Genomic DNA, 24,027 nt, shown 5'->3' on the forward strand with positions numbered 1-24,027 from the left:
GTGCGCAGGATGCCCATGTACAGTAGGATTCACCCCGAGTTTTGTCCCCGCAGGCCTTCCATATAAAACCAACCGCACGGGAAGCTGGTGACGCAAGCACGGCTGGCCCCGCCCACCTGCTTCATTCCGCTTCATTCTATTCCATTTCCTTTTTTTTTTTTTGCATCCATTTTTCCCCGCATTTAAGTAATCTGTGGGAAAAAACCATATCACCCAGGGGGAGAGGAGAGGAGAGAGGAGAGGAGAGGAGAGCAGAGAGGAGAGAAAGAAAAAAGGAGGGAATAAGGAAGGGGGAAATAATAGAAGGGAGGAGGGTGCAAAAAAAAAATACTATCAAAGGAAATCAAATAAAGGCCTCGGCATTTATTTATATATTGTTTTTTATTTATTTTTAATTTTTTGTGAATGAGCGTGACACCGAGAGTGTCTGCAGTCAGCAGGAGAAATGGGTTAGACTGGGATTAGTCATGATGTGGAGCTAAAAACAAAAAGGTAAGAGGTTGATTTGTGTTTGTATTTATGACCGTGTTGTTACTTACCACATGCACACACACACACACACACACACACACACACACACACACACACACACACACACACACACACACACACACACACTTCAAACGTAATGCAGTGCAGGTTTAAATAATACAGCTCTAATGGTGCATTTAAAAAGCATGATGCTGCATGTGGACAGAAATGTGCATGTGATGATGATGATGATGATGATGATGTCCATGTGCTGCATTGCATGTCTCTGCAGAACCTCATACTCTCAGCACACACCTTTCTGAAGGAATGATTATGTTCTATTTGTGTTTATGACATGTTTCAGCCCAGGGTGTGTGTGTGTGTGTGTGTGTGTGTGTGTGCGTGTGTGCGTGTGTGTGTGTGTGTGTGTGTGTGTGTGTGTGTGTGTGAAAGATGTCAGCTCCGGAGTTGCCGGACCTGAGCCACCTGACTGAGGAGGAGAGGAAGATCATCCTCTCGGTCATGGATCGGCAGAGGAAAGAGGAAGAGAAGGAGCAGTCCATGTTGAAGTGAGCAAGTTGATCGGTCGTGTGTGTGTGTGTGTGTGTGTGTGTGTGTGTGTGTGTGTGTGTGTGTGTGTGTGTGTGTGTGTGTGAGTGTGTGTGTGTGTGTGTTGTCTCTTTAAAACGTTATTTTTAGAGCTGGGAAATCCAACACCGCAGCTTGCCGGGGCTGAGACAGAAAATGTCCCGCGGTGTAAACACGCACAGGACACGCGCACTGGAGCTTTCCCCGGTTCTACGTGTATTTTTTTCCCCCTAACGCATCTACAGCATGCGTGTTATTGCAGTGTGGCAGTGTGCATCTGGTTGCACGGCTGGTTTCGGTTAGATCAGGGTTAGCTCGGGTTGAGGGTTTGATCTTTGCTGAGCTCGGCTCTGAGCGCCATCTTCCTTTCTTTTCTCATCACTCATTTCTGTGATCATTTTATTAAATCAGTCATTTCCACAGTCATCTACGGGTCTTCTTCTGTGCCGGCGTGGTCCTTCCTTCTCTCTCTCTCTCTCTCTCTCTCTCTCTCTCTCTCTCTCTCTCTCTCTCTCTCTCTCTCTCTCTCTCTCTCTCTCTCTCTCTGTGTGTGTGTGTGTGTGTGTGTGTGTGTGTGTGTGTGTGTGTGTGTGTGTGTGTGTGTGTGGTTTTATTTTCAGCACCACGGCGCTGTCCGCTCAATATGGGCACCGTCTCAAACAGCTCTCTATTACACGTTTAGGGCACTATGTAGGGCACTATGTAGGGCACTATGTAGGATATAGAGGAGCATTAATTCATATTTAATGTGCTACATTAATATAGAGAAGATGAAGATGAGTCACTAAAGGATCTCTAATGACCTATCACACTCACTATATAGTATGTCACTCCTGATTATATATGTGTGTGGCATAAACCACGTGTGTGATATTTTCTTTAATTCAATCTTAAATATGATCCTACGACTGTGTGCCTGTAGAAACACTGGAAATCCCCCCAACTGTAGAAAAGTCAGCAGAACAGGTGACTAATTTAAACCAACACAACCCCGAGCAGGCGGTTACTATGGATGAATGTCTGAAAGTTGTAAATATGTCACACAGCTCCAGACGCTCAACGTCTTTCTGTCTGTTTGTCTGTCTGTCTATTCTGCGAGTTTCTGACCTCTCACGAATCACAATACCTCCTCCTTCATTTGTAGGACTTTTCTCTACTGTCAGTTGGACACCTTCTGAACCTTTATATCAAACTTTCCAGTTAAAAACAGAAAGGTGTTTAAATTTGCATCTCTATTCATTATTATTAATCTTGTGCACAGCACAGAATTGTTGGGGGTGACGTTTGTGTGTGACAAACGAAAATGTTCTTCATTATGTACACTATGCAGATAAAAGTATGTGCACCCCTGACCATCACACCCATATGAACGTCTTCCTCCCTAAAGTCTGAAGCTCACAGATGTACTGAGCGTCTCTGTGTGCTGTAGCTTTACATTTTCCCTTCACTGGAACTACAGACCCTGTTATAACGTGACAATGTCCCTGTGCACAAAGCAGCTCCATGAAGACATGAAGACATGGTGTATAAGTGAAGGTTGGAGTGAAGAACATGTATGTCCTGCACTGAGCCCTGACTATTACTCAACACCACTGAACACCTCTGGGATGAACTGGAACTGGAGTCTCCTCAACATCCCACCAGAGTCTGATCTCAGTGATGCTCTTGTAGCCAAATGAACACAAATCCACACAAACACAATCCAACATCTAGAACCTTCTGAGAAGAGAAGAGTGGAGCTGACTATAACAGTAAAAGGACTAATTCCACATTGATGCCCACTTTTTTTGAATGGACACATACAGGTGTGCTGGACGGGGTACACAAACTTTTGGCCAATTCTTTAGTCAGATGTAAAAAGTTGTAAGCTTTCAAAATCCTCTGAAAAAGACAAAGAAAAGCAGTAGTGATGTTTAAAGGTCCAGTGAAGAGCAGCAGCGTGGTGGTGACTATCGTACAGAGTTATCAGCTGAAGCAAAGTCACTTAGTGTTTAAACTTCAGCCTCGACGTCTTTCTGTTCACACAAATGTCTCTGACTCTCAGTCACTTCACATTCTGCTAGCAGTCAGCACTCAGGGTGTGTGTGTGTGTGTGTGTGTGTGTGTGTGTGTGTCGTCACAGAGATGTGAATATCTATAACACTCCTTCACATTATTTTACACTTTCACACTTTTTTTTTCACAACTTGTAACAAATGGACACGCAGAGTGCAACTGAAACAGAAGCTGTGACACACACACACTCACACACACACACACACACACACACACACACACACACACACACACACACACACACACACACACACACACACACACACACACACACACACACACACACACACACACTGTCACACACACACACACACACACACACACACACACACACACACTGTCACACACACACACTGTCACACACACACACACACACACACACACACACACACACACACACACACACACACACACACACACACACACATACACACACACTCACTGTCACACACACAAATACACACACAAATACACACACACACACACACACACACACACACACACACACATAGTCTCTCTGCTCCATGCTCCTCTCTGCTCCACAAAAACACACTCACATTGTCTCTCTCTCTCACACACACACACACACACACACTCTCTCACACACACTCGCGCACTGTGACACACTCACACACGTTTGTTGGCACAGAAGCAGGAGGTTCAGCAGGTTCATGTCCAGAGAGGGAGAGAGTGTGTGTGTTTGTGTGGGAGACAATGCGCGTGAGTGTGCGACAGTGTGAGTGTGTGTTTGTGTGGGAGACAATGCGCGTGAGTGTGCGACAGTGTGAGTGTGTGTTTGTGTGGGAGACAATGCGCGTGAGTGTGCGACAGTGTGAGTGTGTGTTTGTGTGGGAGACAATGCGTATGAGTGTGCGGCAGTGTGAGTGTGTGTTTGTGTGACAGTGTAAGTGTGTGTGAGTGTGTATGAGACAGTGTGAATGTGTGTGTGCGTGTGTGTGCGTGAGACAGTGTGTGTGTGTGTGTGTGCGTGTGTGTGTGTGTGTGTGTGTGTGTGTGAGAGAGAGAGCAGCACTGAACAGACTGAGCTGCTGTCATCAACACTGTAGAGTAAAGAATGAAAATAGTTTCAGTGTTTGTTCAGAATCCTGAAGTAAATAAAGTCATGAACAAAAACCTTAAGCACGTTTTCATTTGAACTGTTCAGACGGCTGGAATTAAACAGATATGAGCTAAAGTGCTCATCCAGTGCTGAGTAGCTCACAAACTAGGAGACAATCTGATAAAGGAGGACATTGTGCAAAGCATTCTGGGAAATAAGCTCAGAGAACCTCAGAGGTTTATTATTTTGATTATTACTGTGAGATAAAACTTGGTGCGTTTCCCGGGAGATTCCGTCACTCCTCTTGTTCCCTGTGCTTTAATGGACTGTGCTGTGGACAGCATTTTGTTCAGGCCTAATTATTCCTCTCAGATCCTATTATCCTGATGGAATTAGCTGAGCGCTAAGCTGCAGCGACAGATCAGAAGATGATGGTGGTGAAAGCTCAGCTGTCGCCGCGTAACTGCAGTGTTCGCTGACCACGCTCTCGCCGTGACTGACTGTTACATCATGAGTTTCTTATTTATATATATAGTTGTCTCTTGTGGGTGTGGCCTGGACAGAAAACCCAGTATAAAGCCTCCAGCTGATTGACAGTTAACACACGTTAGTGTTTAAGTTTAATTCCCTCTTGGCTTCGTTCTCAGAGTAACAATGTGAGCTAACTGTGCTAGCTACACACTCACAGACACAGACGAGCTCAGCTGCTCAGGTCTGAACTATTTTTCTCTACAGGTTTTATTACAGGGTCAGTAAAGTATGTGGGGGAGCTGAGCAGTAAATAGAGCTGTAAGGATCAGATCCCTCTGAGGAATCGTCTCTATACAACGTCATACTGAATATGTGTAGAACTGACTGTACACTAATGCTACACTAACTCTACACTAACGCTACATTAACGCTACACTAACGCAACATTAACTCTACACTAACGCTACATTAACTCTACATTAATGCTACACTAACTCTACACTAACGCTACATTAACTCTACATTAACGCTACACTAACTCTACACTAACGCTACATTAACGCTATACTAACGCAACATTAACTCTACACTAACGCTACACTAACGCAACATTAACTCTACACTAACTCTACACTAACGCTACATTAACGCTACACTAACGCAACATTAACTCTACACTAACGCTACATTAACGCTACACTAACGCAACATTAACTCTACACTAATTCTACATTAACGCTACACTAACGCAACATTAACTCTACACTAACTCTACACTAACGCTACATTAACGCTACACTAACGCAACATTAACTCTACACTAACGCTACATTAACTCTACACTAACTCTACTTTAACTCTACACTAACAATAGACTAACTCTACACTAACTCTACACTAACTCTACATTAACGCTACACTAACGCAACATTAACTCTACACTAACGCTACATTAACTCTACATTAACTCTACACTAACTCTACTTTAACTCTACACTAACGATACACTAACTCTACACTAACGATACACTAACTCTACATTAACTCTACACTAACTCTACACTAACTCTACACTAACTCTACACTAACGCTACATTAACGCTACACTAACTCTACACTAACGCTACATTAACTCTACACTAACTCTACACTAACTCTACACTAACGCTACACTAACTCTACACTAACTCTACACTAACGCTACACTAACTCTACACTAACTCTACACTAACGCTACACTAACTCTACACTAACGCTACATTAACTCTACACTAACTCTACACTAACGCTACACTAACTCTACACTAACTCTACACTAACGCTACATTAACTCTACACTAACTCTACACTAACGCTACACTAACGCTACACTAACTCTACACTAACTCCACACTAACTCTACACTAACGATACACTAACGCTACACTGACATGTCACATGGTGCTGCACGTATGTAGAACAGTAACAGTGTCCTGTCACCAGTGTGAACATACTTATACAACAAAGCCTGACCATCAGATCAATACAACACAACGCAACACCACATGACACAAAACCAGATGACACAACACCACACATCACCACACAACACCACATGACACAACACATCACCACACAACACCACATGACACAACACATCACCACACAACACCACATGACACAACACATCACCACACAACACCACATGACACAACACAACACCACATGACACAACACCACACAACACCACATGACACAACACCACACAACACCACATGACACAACACCACACAACACCACATGACACAACACCACACAATACCACACAACACCACATGACACAACACCACACAATACCACACAACACCACATGACACAACACCACATGACACCACATGACACAACACCACACGACACCACATGACACAACACCACATGACACAACACCACACAACACCACATGACACAACACCACATGACACAACACTACACAACACCACATGACACAACACTACACAACACCACACAACACCACACAACACCACATGACACAACCCCACACAATACCACACAACACCACATGACACAACACCACACAACACCACATGACACCACACAACACCACATGAAACAACACCACATGACACAACACCACACAACACCACATGACACAACACCACATGACACAACACCACACAACACCACATGACACAACACTATACAACATCACACAACACCACATGACACAACACTACACAACACCACATGACACCACACAACACCACATGACACAACCCCACACAATACCACACAACACCACATGACACAACACCACATGACACAACACCACATGACACAACCCCACACAACACCACATGACACAACACCACACAACACCACATGACACAACACCACACAACACCACGACACAACACCACATGACACAACATCAACCCCACACAACACCACATGACACAACATCACACAACACCACATGACACCACGCAACAACACGTGGTGTTGTGTGTTGTCATGTTGTGTGGTGTCATGTGGTGTTGTGTCATGTGGTGTTGTGTACAAAACCCGAGCACTCTACAGTCAGTCATTTTAGATTAGTCTCCATGTGGAGAGTCTCAGACACACGTTTTCTTGTCCCCTGTGTTTTCTCCTTTCTTTTTCATAGGGAAACTAAAATATTTCATTTAAAAGTTAAAATTACATCTAAAACAATTAAACACATAAAACAGAACCCTTTTTGTCATGAAGTAATCCACAATCTGATGGTTTGTGTGTTGAGCAGCTTTTTGTCTGCCGTCTTTATTAGTGACGTGAAGACGATTCTGTGTCCTTAACATCATCAGCAGCTCAGTCACTTTCTCATGACTTCATTTTATTTTATTTTACTTTCTTTTGTGTTGCTTAACATTTTAACTTTAGCTCTCATTACATATATGTTATTATTATTATTATTATTATTATTATTATTATTATTATTATTATTATTATTATTATTATTATTCATGCATGTGGAATATTATTTACTGCATCTATTTTATTTTGTTCATCATTTTCTTTTTGTTCTTGTTGAGCTCTATAAAATATCTTTCTAGGGAATCCCTCAACAAAGGGCCAATGTCTCAGCTTTCTCAGTAAGTACACAAAGACAGTGAGTTCTTAGTGCGCTGTGTGTGTGTGTGTGTGTGTGTGTGTTTGTGTGTGTGTGTGTGTGTGTGTGTGTGTGTGTGTGTGTGTGTGTGTGTGTGTGTGAGAGAGAGAGAGAGAGAGAGAGAGAGAGAGAGAGAGAGAGAGAGCAAAATAAGGAATGAAGTTTTTCACTGCTGTTTGTTTGTTCTTGCTTGAATTAATTTTTAATAATAATTCTATTGGCTGTCCTGAAGATTTTTAAAGTAATAATAATAATAATAATGATAATAATAATAATAATAATGATAATAATAATAATAATAATAATAATAATAATTACACTTTAGCTTTGTCATCTGAAATGTTGGACATGATTGCTGCACCAGTTAGAACTGAAATTAAATTAGAATCAATTGTAAAGTTTTATGTGAGAATCTGATTTTCAATTGAACTCTGATACAAATCACGATTCTTCTCCATATTTATGCTAATCTTGACTCTTTTATTTCAATTCTCATTTTGATTGGAAATCTGCTATCGTTCTGATTTTGGTTTTTGTTTTAATCAAAATTTTCTTATATCTGGGTTTTTCCTGGGTCAAAATTGGTCTTCGGTGCTGGCTGACCGACATGGTCATCCACACACAGCGTAATTTTAGTTTAATTTTAAAAATAATAGTGTCATTTTTTTCCCCATATAAAATGTAATAAAATTAGCAACTAGCAACAGCTTGCTTTGTGCTTTGATCTAGTTTCATCTCCCTCGAGTCTAACTTTAAACTAAATGATTTTATAGGTAATTTACTGCACATTGTCCTAGGTCTATACTGTACATACATACAGTAGGCTAAATTTTACTAAACACTTATGCTAAATGGGGTAAACACACTTAAATTCTCATGTGCATGTTCCTCTAAGAAGTAATGATTTGTTATACACCGATTCAGACACTGACGGCAGACCGATCGCTTTAACCGTTCATTATAATGAATCGGCTCAAAGGTGTCAATAGGTCACGGATCGGACTTTAGCGGACATGTTGTGTGGGAATCCTGGCTGTTAGGACATCGCGAAAGCTGTGCTCGTTCTCTCCGTCACTCCGTCAGTAGTCTGCTTCACTCACAAAACCCAATTACAGATCAAATAAGGCTTTGGCGGGACAAAAAAATGTCAATGTAGGAAAAACCCTGTGTGTGTGTGTGTATATATATATATATATATGTAATTCTAATTTTTACTTGTATTCCATGTCTATGATTATAATAAATTATACAGAGATTCAAACTTCTGACTGTTCTAAATCTGTCAGTTTTTGAATAAAACCTTTGTTTTATTCCGATCGATGCAAACCAATTCCATTTTAATTTAAGATCTATAATTGTATAACTTCTCATTCCCTTTACAATTCTGAATTATTTCATCTTTAACCCGATTCTAACTCTTTGTCCTTCTAAATACAGATTTATTTGTCATTAGAGATTTTTAATTCTAATTCAAACATTTGTTAGAAACGTTTGTTTCTAAATCTGCATGTGATTCTAATCCAGATTCTGAATTTCTGTTTAAATTTTGAATTTTAAATTTTGGGTGATTCAGACGTTTGGCTGATTTTGAGTCGGATTCTAATTTGAACTCAATAGATTTGGATTGGGATATTTGTTTACACTCTGACTGGGATTTGATTCTGAATCGGATTGAGATGCTTCTCTCTCCTCTCTACAGGAGGCTGCATCAGCAGTTTGAGATGTATAAGGACCAGGTGAAGAAACTCGGAGACGAGACTCCGAAGAATCAGGAGCAGAAGACTGACTCTCCGACCTGCGGGATTTGCCACAAAACCAAATTTGCTGACGGCTGCGGTCACGTTTGTTCTTATTGCCAAACCAAGTTCTGTGCTCGCTGCGGGGGTCGAGTGTCTCTGCGCTCCAACAAGGTAACAGATCCACCTTAGTGTTTACATTTGTGTGTGTGTGTGTGTGTGTGTGTGTGTGTGTGGTTTTATTATCTGTGGTGTCGTTTTGTTTACGTTTAGAGATATTAGGTATTCGATTTCGTTGATATTATAAACACGACACATCACTTACGTTCTCTACAATACTTACAAATGTCAGCTTGGCCTTTTGGTCCAGTGAGTCATGTGACTTCACTCAAGGTGGTCCACATTTCTGCAAAAGATGCAAAGAAAAGTAAAGAAAAGTAATAAATTGTTCTCACTCACTGACTTTAACATTCTGTTTCTATTCTTCTGTAATGCTACATTAAAGGTGCTGTCTCCGTTGTTTGAGAAATGCTTCAGAAAACCGTGTCAGGCTGCCAAAACGTAACAAAATCAAAACAATCGTGTAGCCAATGAGCGGAAAGGGGCGGGGCTTGTCAATATGGGCGGAGAGAGTGTTCAGTGCGCGTGTGTGACGTTAGCAGAAAGCGCTTTTAACATCGACATGGAGGATAAAAACAAAGAAAGAAAGAGAAGAAAGACTTACGATAAGGCAAGAAGTAGGACGTGTTAATATAGGATCAGCTTTCCAGCGCTGGAGAGAACTGAACATCTTCTGCGTGAAACAGAGCTAAACCTTTCACGCTACAACACACAGTACTACAAAAACACATTTGTATTACCACAGTATGACCCATTGTGTTCATTTGTTATATAAAAAAATATCCTGTCGGTCAGCTGCCCCAACAGGTTCCGCCGTAATACTTGTCTGGGTTATACTTGGGTTATACTTGTCTGGGTTATACTTGGGTTATACTTGTCTGGGTTATACTTGGGTTATACTTGTCTGGTGTATGTGTGGGCGGAGCTATCAAAACAGGGGTGGGACCCATTTGGGTTAGGGGCGTGTTTGTTTTAGTGATTTCAAATGTCAACATTGGCCTTCAAACAACAGACATGCCACCTTTAAAACATTGTCAGTTGTTAAAAGTGTTATAGAAATAAATCTAATTAAATTTTAAAGCTCATTTGCTGAGTTCCTGACTGTGTGAACTGTATAACGGATCAGTGAAGACACTGAATTACAGGCTGAATCACAGACGTGCCGCAACGTCACTCGCTCGAACCTTGCGTACATGTACTTTAGCCTGAAGGTCTCTGCCATGTTTCTTGATGTCCATAAACGTCGTGCCGCCAGGATTTTGTGGATGTTTTTGATTTTTACTGCAGCTTTTCTCAGATGAAACGTTTTGTTCTTTCACTCAAATCAGTGAAATCACAAACACAGGATTCTTCTATTAAACTCCTCCCAGTGAAGACACATACAGTGTTTAAGGACTTTCTATAAGAGCTGTACTCATGTTCCACAGGACTGAATGAGTGCTGTGACGTCACATGATCAGATCTGCAGAACATCACTGAAAACCTGCAAGATCCTAATGTGTTTAAGTGAGAAATGAAGCGTTCATACTGTAGACGTGGACACAGGAAGCTTCTGTGCGTCCTGGATCTACATTCTACGTCAGGGTTTTGAAAGCCTCCCAGATGGTTCCTCACTCCTGCAGAAGTTTTGCATGTGTTCCACTAGGAGGCAGTGTTTCTTTCATCTCCCTTTCCCACTCACTCTCTCTCTCTCTTTCTCCTCCCATCCCCCCATCTTCTCATGCACTGATGGACATTCAAAGGTGCACAGTAAAGATCTGAAAGTCTGGAACGTTTCTTCGGGTTCTGAACTCCAGCACATCTATTCATAGTTCTGTGACAGAGATAACATTCAGGTCATTTTGCCTCAGAAATAAACAATCAGGAGGAGTCTGATTAGGAGTCTGATTAGGAGTCTGATCAGGAGTCTGATCATGACATGGTTCATGACATCTCACGTGTAAAATCACCAGGTTCATGACATCTCACGTGTAAAATCACCAGGTTCATGACATCTCACGTGTTTTACCATCATTTGGTTGGCAGATAAAGGGCTTCAGAGATTTCAAGATCTCAAGTCAAATCACTTTGATTGACTCTCACACACGCACACACACACACACACACACACACACACACACACACACACACACACACACACACACACACACACACACACACACACACACACACACACACATGCTCCTAGGTGTTTCATCTAAAATCACAGATCTTCAGCCCTCAGCTGAAGCGGGATTTTGTGTGTTGAAGCGATGGACCTGATCGGGTTGCAGTAAAGTGCCGGGTGACCAGATTCTTTTACAGTCCAGACTCGATGACGTCAAGGAGCTCATACCATGGCCTGGTTCACACACACACACACACACACACACACACACACACACACACACACACACACACACACACACACACACACACACACAAACATACACATACACACACACACACATTTTTATGTTTTCTGGAAGCTAAGACGAAATTCTCTTAAACAATCCGTGTTTTTTCCTACCGATGTTCAGCCAAGTGCTTTTTTTACTTCACTCTTTGTGTCAATCATTCTCCATTTAATTCAAATGTTAAACTGCTACAAAACCTATTAAAACCTTTCTTACCTTATAAAGATGTTTCTCGAGTTGTGTTCAGTATTTGATGAGCAATGATGATGAGCTGGAGTCAGACTTTAGCTGCTTGACACCGTCTAGTTTGATGAATAATGTAGGAATAACAAGTAGCTCAGCGCTGCACACTTCACTTTAAGTGACATCGAGCAGAAGGACGTCAGCGTGACCTTGTTTTCATATTTGTGGTCGTCGGTGCCAGACGCTCCGTCCTCCTTTGGAAAATGCCTGGATTTCTCTCAGTTTTCATGAATTTAAGAGAGACTGACAGCGTAGCGTTTAGCATCCTGACCAGACGATCCTGCTCTGAAAACAGACTTTACTCTTTAATCGGGAGCACGAAGCCTTCAGTGAGCTGCAGGATGAGTCGCACCAACACCATGGGTAGGAAACCTGTGTGTTTTATCTCTAGCTGCAGTAACGTGGTGTCGTATTTATTAGCTACGTGTTTAACAGAACGACTTCATACGCCTCGGATCTCCTCAGAACCGTTCAGTGATCTAGACTCTGGTCTAATTCAGACGTTTGACTGTAATTAATCCTGCAATAAAATCCTCATTAGTCAAGAAATAAAAATCCAGAATTGACCTGAAATCTTTTAACAATTCAGAATTAAATAAAAAAAATAATCCTAGCAGCAAAATAACCGTTTAATAAACTAAAGTTCAATCGAATTTAAAGCTTAAAATTGTTAATCACCTGGAATTGAACCTTAAAACTGTTGTTTTAGACCCAGAATTTAAAGGCTTGACTTTTGTTCTAAATAATACATTAGTCAGAATAATCCATTCTCAAGTGTCGTAAAGCAGACAGACAGACAGACAGACAGACAAAGGGAAAGACAGACAGACAGACAGACAGACAAAGGGAAAGACAGACAGACAGACAGACAAAGGGAAAGACAGACAGATAAACAGACAGACAGACAGACAGACAGACAAAGGGAAAGACAGACAGACAAACAGACAAATGGAAAGACAGACAGACAGACAGACAGACAAATGGAAAGACAGACAGATAGACAGACAAAGGGAGAGAAGGACAGACATACAGAGGGAGATACAGAAAGCAGGCCAGGCAGGCAGACAGAATGTCAGACAGACAGAAGGACAGGCCTGCAGACAGAATAATAGACAGAAAAACAGACAGAAGTACAAAAAGAAAGACAGACAGACAGACAGACAGACAAAGAGAGAGAAGGACAGACAGACAGACAGACGAAGGGAGAGACAGGAAGATGGGCAGGCAGACAAAAAGACAGACAGAAAGACGGACATCCAGACAAAAGGACAGACAGACAAAGGGAGAGAAGGACAGACATACAGACAGACAAAGGGAGAAACAGGAAGATGGGCAGGCAGACACAATGTCAGACAGATAGAAGGACAGGCATGCAGACAGAATAATAGACAGAAAAACAGACAGTAGTACAAACAGAAAGACAGACAGACAGACAAAGGGAGAGAAGGACAGACATAAAGACAGACAGACAGACGGACAGACATAAAGACAGACAGACAGACAGACAAAGGGAGAGACAGGAAGATGGGCAGGCAGACAAAAAGACAAACAGACAGAAAGACGGACATATAGACAAAAGGACAGACAGACAAAGGGAGAGACAGAAAGCAGGGCAGACAGACAGAATGTCAGACAGACAGAAGGACAGGCATGCAGACAGAATAATAGACAGAATAACAGACAGAAGTACAAACAGAAAGACAGACAGACAGAAGGATAGACAGACATATCGCAGGACAGGCAGAAAGGAGCCCAGCTCAGACTCCGCCCACTTCAGGTGAAACTCCGGGACAGATTACAGATAAAGTCATTCCATTCCACCAGTACTGAGATGAAGGTAGACCTGGTCTCAGCTCCTGAAGCTAGAGACATGTTTCTCAACCAGAGTAAAGAAATGTTCAAAACTAACTGAGAATAAAAATAGAATGAAAGACATCAGAAGAATCTTGTAAAGATGTCATCATGTCTCTCATAGCAAATATGTGCTGCTAAGGAAGTGACACACCGCCTGTCCTTTCTGTTGCAGGTAATGTGGGTTTGCAACTTGTGCCGAAAACAACAAGAAATCCTCACCAAGTCAGGCGCCTGGTTCTACGGAGGTGCTGAGGTCCGAAAGTTAGGACCTGAGGTCAAAGGTCATCTAGACTCGTCTGGATTAGCTGTGAAAAGTGTCCCAGTGGACAGGTGAGTGCAGACCTGCTTCTCTTTTCTCTCCAGAAGATCAGCATTCAGACGGTCTTCAGCAATGAAAGCAGTAGGAATGAGATGGCAATGATGACAACGACGATGATGATGATGACGATGATGATGATGATGACGATGATGATGACGATGATGATGATGATGATGATGATGATTACAGTGGTATATGTGACATGAGAAAATGTAAAATGACACTGGTCATGATGATGATGATGATGATGATGATGACATTGAAGATTTTATTGGTGAAGCTGAAGGTGTTGGTGATTGTAACGATGATGATGATGTCGTTAGTACTGAAGAAGATGTAGATGATGATGGTTTTGATGATGAAGATTGGATGATGAGAGGTGATTGTGTTAAATATAAAAAAGAACGATTGTGATAAAGGTGATGATGATGATGATGATGATGATGATGAAATATTGTCATGATGGTAACAGTAATAGCGATGATGATGATGATGATGATGGTGATGAAGAATACATACAATTTAGATCGTTGTTTCTGATCCTCTGCCTGAGAGGAAGCTCTGTAGATGGAACAAAAGTACACCCTGGAACACAGCCAGAGTGTGTTTGAGTGTGACAAACGTTCTGTACAGAGTGTATCAGAGAGAGAGGGGGAGAGAGAGAGAGAGAGAGAGAGAGAGAGAGAGTGTGTTTGGGCTCTTGGCTATACATCTGATACACTCAGCAGCAGCAGCGCTTAAATGCAGCGCGAGGAGGCAGTGTGATGGACGTGTTGTGGGTGGTTTCTTTCTCCTGAGAAAACGGAACATTAGAGGCAGGAGTAAGAGCAGGAGCAGGAGGAGGAGGAGGAGAAGAAGGAAGTGGAGGAAGATGATGAGATGAAAATGCAATTTGAGACGTTGCGACACTTTTGCAGCTCTGTTTTGTCCCGTTTTAATGCGTCCACGCCTAGGAATGTCTCGCAGACAGAGCTCGTAGTGAACAGTGGGTGAGTGATGCGAACACACACACACACGTACACACACACACACACACATACACATGTGCACTCGGTATCATAGGTGTTCAGGTCAGTGACTAATCCGCTGAAGGAACTGCAGATTCATATTATGTTTTAAACGATGGGTTGAAAATAGGTTGAATATCGAATCTGTCAGCAGTGGACATTTGTAGTGCACTACATGAGGAGATCTTCACCATTATCTTCACCATTATCTTCACCATTATCTTCACCATTATCTTCACCATTATCTTCACCATTATTTTACATCCTCTATGCTGCGTTTCTGGGATTTGGCCAGTACATTTTCGACACGTCACACTTGCGCAATGTATCATAAATAACCTCTTGTATTGGCAACTAGTGAGAGATGCGACTTTTACCTTCAGCCGTCATTTCTGAAATGTTTTGTTCACTACAGCTAACAGTTAGGACACGACTGCGTATCAGACTCCGAGTAACACACTGATATCTGCCTCCGAAAGCAAAACTGAAAGCGAGGATTACTTTACTTTATGTCTACTAAGCAGCATATAATGAGACTTTGTAAGCCTTGTTAGCCGACGCAATCCGACAACCTCCACAGTAAACAACAATCAGCCAACAAAAAGCCATGAATTTCATTATTTTTACTTATATTTCACACTTTAGCACTAAAGTTTTTATTCTTTTTTCCTCTCGTTCACACTAGCAGGTGACAATTCACATGCGTTGGCTGTAGTTGGTCTCCTGTGGGTGTGGCCTGGCCGGGGATTGTTGGTTTGTCTTTGAATTTTACTGAAAAAATTCTATAAACACAAATAAAATTTGCGAGTTTACAGAGAGTTACAGAGTTTATCAGAGGGAGCGTTTTTGGTAGAAGGATGGCACGTTGTTGGTAAAGGGATGTAGCGTTTTTGGCGAAGGGATGTAGCGTTTTTGGCAAAGGGATGGAGCGTTGTTGGTAGAGAAATGGAGCGTTTTTGGTAGAGTTACGGAGCGTTGTTGGTATAGGGATGGAGCGTTGTTGGTATAGGGATGGAGCGTTGTTGGTATAGGGATGGAGCGTTGTTGGTATAGGGATGGAGCGTTGTTGGTATAGGGATGGAGCGTTGTTGGTATAGGGATGGAGCGTTGTTGGTAGAGGAATTGAGCATTGTTGGTAGTGGAATTGAGCGTTGCTAGGCAGCTGCATCAGTTTCCTGTGTGTTTTTTTTTTGTTTGGGTTGAGACCCTGACCACAAGTCAATACCTTTATATCACAACAAACAGCTGTTTCTGGCCACATGATATCCGGTGACAAATGGATTCTTGGGATTGTCCCTCTCTCTCTCTCTCTCTCTCTCTCTCTCTCTCTCTCTCTCTCTCTCTCTCTCTCTTTCTCTCTCACTCTCTCTATGCGTGTGTTCATGTGTGTGTGTGTGTGTGTTGTGTGTACATTTCATTTTGCTGTTGTGCTAAATCAGAATTCTTAAAGGATTTGATATCATATCCAGTGAAACTGTTGGTTTACAGCTGTGATCAAAAGAAAATCAAGTTTTTTTATATTACAGTGTTTTACACAAACATTATGTAAAATATTCAAATATTCTACTCTGTTTGGCTGATGCTTTGTTTAATAATCATGCAAAATAAGTGGTAGATGTGAATAATTCATTGACATTAGATCATTTATTCACAGCAATTTTCCTCCTCTTTAGTAAAACTCGAAGTCTGCTACAGTGTGTGTGTGTGTGTGTGTGTGTGTGTGTGTGTGTGTGTGTGTGTGTGTGACTGTAAAACTGAATTTGAGCTAAAGAGAAATTATGATACTGTGTAATAATTGAGTCATAGCATTGCATTTTCTTCCGGGCCTGCATTTATTATCTAAAAAGCCCACATACATTTCACTGATTGGTCCAGTCCTGCTGCCTTTCTGTGTGTGTGTGTGTGTGTGTGTGTGTGTGTGTGTGTGTGTGTGTGTGTGTTAACCTCAACATTTTCCTCTCCTTCCTCCTCTAGCACTGATCTCTGAACTGCTTGTGTTTCTGATGTGTTTCCTTTCCATTCTTAAAACCAGTCTGGACTTGAGTGTGTGTGTGTGTGTGTGTGTGTGTGTGTGTGTGTGTGTGTGTGTGTGTGTGTGTCTCCTAATGCCAGTCTAAACGGATCGATACACACACGGCACAGAAACAACGCTGCAGTGCCAAAGCTGATTATTCCTTCTCTACAGCAGCGATGACTCAAAACATACTCACTTTGATGTACAGGATGTGGGCGTGGCTACGGGGGCTCACTGATCCAGACTTTTTTGTGACTTGCCCTGGACGTGTCCTGTGTAGAACTCATAGAAATTAATTTTAATATGCAAACTTCATTCAAATATTTTATATTACTTATTAAGTTCCTCTTGTTTTCAAGCTATTTTGTGATGATAGGTGCGGATTGAGATCCTGTTCATAGGGAATAAAATGACAGAAACATACAGTTTATAACAGTAAATTCCTGAGGGTGGTCCTCAGGGTTCGAGTCCAAAATCTGTGACCACCATAGATACAGATACAACACTTGTTATGACTGCTTTTAATTTCACACACGTGACTTAAGTGTGTTTTTTTGATCGTGATTTTATTCCCTAATTATCAGCGGTGGAGGATTTCACATATTAAATAGGACTGTAACCATGACGACAGAATGGAGATGGAGCGCTTGGGGTCACTGCTGATGTGAAAACCTTGACGGTGTATAAACATCTCCATCAGCCTGAGTTCACAACATTTCAGCAAGTCGTAAAGTAAAACACTCATGATGAAAAATCATAAAATACTCACACTTACACAAACACCACTCACACAAACACCACTCACACAAACACCACTCACACAAACACCACTCACACTCACACAAACACCACTCACACAAACACCACTCACACAAACACCACTCACACTCACACAAACACCACTCACACTTGTACAAACACCACTCACACTCATATAAACACCACTCACACTCATATAAACACCACTCACACTCACACAAACACCGCTCACACTTATACAAACACCACTCACACTCACACAAACACCACTCACACAAACACCACTCACACTCACACAAACACCGCTCACACTTGTACAAACACCACTCACACTCATACAAACACCACTCACACTCACACAAACACCGCTCACACTTATACAAACACCACTCACACTTATACAAACACCACTCATACAAACACCACTCACACTCATACAAACACCACTCACACTCATACAAACACCACTCATACAAACACCACTCACACTTATACAAACACCACTCACACAAACACCACTCACACTTATACAAACACCACTCACACTTATACAAACACCACTCACACAAACACCACTCACACTCACACAAACACCACTCACACAACACCACCCACACAACACCACCCACACTTATACAAACACCACTCACACAAACACCACCCACACTTATACAAACACCACTCACACAAACACCACTCACACTTATACAAACACCACTCACACAAACACCACTCACACTCACACAAACACCACTCACACAACACCACTCACACAACACCACCCACACTTATACAAACACCACTCACACAACACCACTCACACAAACACCACTCACACAAACACCACCCACACTTATACAAACACCACTCACACTTATACAAACACCACTCACACAACACCACCCACACAACACCACCCACACTTATACAAACACCACTCACACAACACCACTCACACAACACCACTCACACTTATACAAACACCACTCACACAACACCACTCACACTTATACAAACACCGCTCACACAAACACCACTCTCACAAACACCACTCACACAAACACCACTCACACTTATACAAACACCACTCACACTTATACAAACACCACTCACACTTATACAAACACCACCCACACAACACCACCCACACATATACAAACACCACTCACACAACACCACTCACACTCACACAAACACCACTCACACAAACACCACTCACACTTATACAAACACCACTCACACAAACACCACTCACACTTATACAAACACCACTCACACAACACCACCCACACAACACCACACACACTTATACAAACACCACTCACACAACACCACCCACACAACACCACACACACTTATACAAACACCACTCACACAACACCACTCACACAACACCACTCACACTTATACAAACACAACTCAAACAAACACCAGTCACACAGATGCCACTCACACAAATGCCACTTAATCAAATGCCACTCGCATCCCTCTAACTAATAACTGTTTATTCTTCACCAAGCGAGTTGTTACTGTAGAGCAAGACAAACCCCCACATACAGATGTTTTAAGGAATATTTGATTCAGGTATCACGTGATTTATACCATCAAATGTTAATACTTTTGCTATTAACCAAATGATCTAAATATATATTAGAATATAAAATTAATATATCTCCAAGAGTTTTTTGCTGTTGTATCAGGAGGTGGTGCTGTCTTTAAACACACACACACACACACACACACACACACACACACACACACACACACACACACACACACACACACACACACACACACACACAGAGAGAGAAACACACACACACACACTGCAAATCTGTCCTGGCTAGACATCCTCTATCCTCACAGATCGATGCTGAATCATACAGTACACACTCCTACACAAAATATGAGCTCACACACACACACACACACACACACACACACACAAGCACACACACTCTCTCTCTCTCTCTCTCTCTCTCTCTCTCTCTCTCTCTCTCTGAAATATGCTGAGTTAGTTGAGATAATAAACGTCTGACAGGACCTACGTTTGGCCCATAATCAGCTAAGTAACTTTAATCCTCCTTAGCAAGTCTTATTTGACCTACAGCTAAATACAGCTCTCGCTAACGGCATTAGCTGAATTCCCACAATGCTGTGCAGCTGCTTCACTCGGAGCTTCCCGGCTGTCCTCGGCATCTAAAACCAGCGGTCAACTTTCAGGATGTGTGTTCACGTACACGTGTGTGTGTGTGTGTGTGTGTGTGTGTGTGTGTGTGTGTGTGTGTGTGTGTGTGTGTGTGTGTATAAGGACATTACCTGAATGATCTGTCATGATTTCTGAGAGGAAAATTCTTTTAAAAATGTTCCTTACTGCTAGTGCTAGTTAGCTGACCAACATGAGTTGAACGTATCCTGATTTTGAATATCGGTTGCTAACGATACCCATAAAAAATAGTATTTTTGACAGCTTTTTATTTCAAAGATCTAGAAAAAAATTTATAATCTTAAATGCTAATGCATGCTGGCCAGTGATCGTAAGCTAATCTGACAGGATATATATATATATATATATATATATATATATATATATATATATATATATATATATATATATACGTATATATATATATATATATAAAACATAATAATAAATGATTAAGCTAACACAGCTAATTAGGCACAATGTCTGACAGAATTAGTTTTGTGTATTTTTAAACATGCATTATCAATGCTAATTCTAATTAGCTTACATAAGCAAACTTGAAATGATATTTAAATCGTTCATAAATTTTCATTACCAACACTGGCTAACTGGCTAACTCGGGCTAGCCTGGCTGGATTTCTTAAAGGATTTTCTGTCTATGATTTTTAAACATTCATTGTCCAAATTTCATTGTTCACTAATTAGCAGCTAACCAGGTAGAATTTCTGAAAGGATTTTTAAATAATATTATTTAACATGAACACGAATCTTCAATGCTAACCCAAGCTAATTTGCTAAAATGAGCTAACCTGACTGGATTTCAGACATGATTGTTAATCTTTATTTATAAACATTCATAATCCACAATAGCTATCTGGCTAATGTTAGCTCTCCTGACATTTCTGACAGGATGTTTAGTCATTATTTAAAAATCATTTTGGAGTTGAATAATGAATAATAATCGTCTTTAAACTTTTAAGGCTATCATGCGCTAACCAGAGAGGAATTAAAAGGCTTATTAATAAAAATGTTTTGCAGTCTTATACTTCAAACTGTCAGAATCATTTTAAATAAAAAAGTATTATTAAAATTATTATTTTATTATTTTACCTCAAACTAGCTAATTAATCTGTTGTTTATTGTTATTTATCATGACTTTGCAGTACTTGCTAACTATTGCATGACTTATTGAAAACTGTGTTCTGGAGTCTATCCTAGGATGACAGGGTGAGACACACACTATAACACCCTGAATGTGGCTCCAGTGTGTCTTCATGCTGGACAATCGCTTATCAGACTTTTATTATTAAAAATATTTTAGCTTCTGGCTAAATAACAATGTTATTTTGACTAACATTGTATTTTTTTTAATCTACAGGAGAAGCCCATCGGCATCCAGGACATATAAAGGGGACTTCACAGGACGTCAGCATGGGGACGGCTTCATGCCTCGCTCTCCGTCCGACTCGAACCGCTGGCGTTACCAGGAGCGCCACCTGGACGGTCAGATAGACGATCGTGAGCTCCAGCGGCAGCTGGAGGAGGAGTATCGCTCTCGTTACCGCAGCGACCCCAACCTTGCGCGGTACCCCGTGAAACCACAGCCCTATGAGGAGCAGATGCGAATCCATGCTCAGGTCTCCAGAGCACGGCACGAGCGGCGCCATAGTGACGTTTCCTTGGCTTTCACTGAGCTTGACGACGCTCACAACGGTTTCGACAGCCAACGGCCCGCATCAAAGCGCTCATATTCCATGGACAGAAGCTCACCGGCTCTCAGGACATTCAGTAAAATGCACCATCTGGACCCGGGCATGATGGATGGTGTGATGAGGACTGACTCGCTCAGTTCGGATCAGTCCGAGTCAATGAGGCCTGCGAGGAGCCGGAGAACGGGGAGGTTCAGAGCGGCAGGGAGCTTCAGCAGCTCGGAGGAAGAGATCAACACCACGCCAGAATACACCAGCTGTGAGGACGTGGAGCTTGAGTGTGAATCCTTTGGAGAAAAAGGTGAGGATGTGCCCATTACAAACCTCCACAAATCTTTGCTTGTTTTTGTTTGGTTTAGAATCGTGCTACATTCAGATTTCTTCTAAAACAGATTCTTGGTGATGGTGTTTATGACAGAAGTAGCTGTGAGGTTGAATCTATCGTTTTTTTTTATTTATTTGGACACGTTTTTCACATAAATCTCACTTCTGAACGTCTCGAGCGACGCGAGTCTGCCACATGCAGAACTGCTTCTTATCTCACAGATTGGTTGTAGGCTTGTGATTATACTTTCATGAAGCTTTAATGAAGCTCTAGTTTAGTGAACAGAATGGTCAGATATGTTAGGACAGTTCCACAGCACTGACACTGAAGACTCCTTTCATAAATATTAAATAAACCTCTCCTTACACTAAGTAACGTTGAGTAAACATCTCTGAACAAGACCCGCTGTTGCTATTGAAATGATGAAGCATTAAAACAAACCTATAAAAGTGTCTGAGCTGCTGTTACAAGAAACTAATGAACACCTTTTGACCAATCAGGACCCAGAGCTCAGCAGCGCTCTCTGCAGGTGTACAGTACATGGTGTAGAAGTATACGGTGTAGTTATGACATCACTGCTAAATATTTCATGCTCTGTAATTAAAGCCCAGTGCCGCAGAGAAGACTCTAAAAGCTGTAGAGATAATTACAGCATGCCATCATCTTTCCTAGCTCTGCTCCAAATGATGGTCAGATCCCGACACTGACTCCATCCCGACATCCTGACAGTAACCCGGAATCTATTCTGTAAAGCCAGACGTCACGAGCTCGAAGATGGGTCGAGCGCTGTGCTCGTGTACACCGTCAGGACACAAGATTGGACTCGAGCATGAGAATATAAATGTATTTTTTTTCTGTTGGCATAAATATCTGCTATAGTACTGTATATGTATTTAATATAAAATATGTACTATATTTAATATTTTACACCATATAAAAGGACAAAGGATTAAAGTAAAACACTTAAAGTAAAACCTTCTAAGGTAAAATATTTTTATATGACCGATAATAATAATAATAATAATAATAATAATAATAATAATAATAATAATAATACCTTTTACAGAAAAAATCCCAGATAAATGCAATAATATTCTAATTAATTATTATTCATTCATTCATCTTCTACCGCTTATCCGAACTTCTCTGGTCACGGGGAGCCTGTGCCTATCTCAGGTGTCATCGGGCATCGAGGCAGGATACAACCTGGACGGAGTGCCAACCCATCACAGGGCACACACACTCTCATTCACACACACACTCACACACACTACGGACAATTTTCCAGAGATGTCAATCAACCTACCATGCATGTCTTTGGACCGGGGGAGGAAACCGGAGTACCCGGAGGAAACCCCCGAGGCGCGGGGAGAACATGCAAACTCCACACGCACAAGGCGGAGGTGGGAATCGAACCCCCGACCCTGGAGGTGTGAGGCAAACGTGCTAACCACTAAGCCACCGTGTCGCCCCTTAATTAATTATTAAGTAATCTTAATTTTAGCAGACAGGATGTGTGAGGAACCTGGTGCTGAAGACTGAATCCTAA

At 41.6% G+C, this 24,027-nt stretch overlaps 1 protein-coding gene across 5 annotated transcripts in view; it reads left to right on the top strand.

Moving 5' to 3' along the window:
* Positions 1–139: 139 nt before the first annotated feature.
* Positions 140–24,027, top strand: part of rims2b (regulating synaptic membrane exocytosis 2b) — a 70,580-nt gene continuing 46,692 nt past the window's right edge. For 4 of the 5 annotated variants that reach the window (XM_047808042.1, XM_047808043.1, XM_047808044.1 and 1 more), the window contains exons 1-6: positions 140–492; positions 836–1,040; positions 7,735–7,773; positions 9,490–9,700; positions 14,312–14,469; positions 21,823–22,454. In XM_047808042.1, the coding sequence (XP_047663998.1) occupies positions 925–1,040; positions 7,735–7,773; positions 9,490–9,700; positions 14,312–14,469; positions 21,823–22,454 (1,156 nt within the window). In that variant the 5' untranslated portion in view covers positions 140–492; positions 836–924. The remainder of the gene's footprint in view (positions 493–835; positions 1,041–7,734; positions 7,774–9,489; positions 9,701–14,311; positions 14,470–21,822; positions 22,455–24,027) is intronic. The other variant, XM_047808046.1, reaches the window with a different exon arrangement.

This window comes from Tachysurus fulvidraco, chromosome 24 (genome assembly GCF_022655615.1).
Source record: "Tachysurus fulvidraco isolate hzauxx_2018 chromosome 24, HZAU_PFXX_2.0, whole genome shotgun sequence".
NCBI classification, from domain to species: domain Eukaryota; kingdom Metazoa; phylum Chordata; class Actinopteri; order Siluriformes; family Bagridae; genus Tachysurus; species Tachysurus fulvidraco.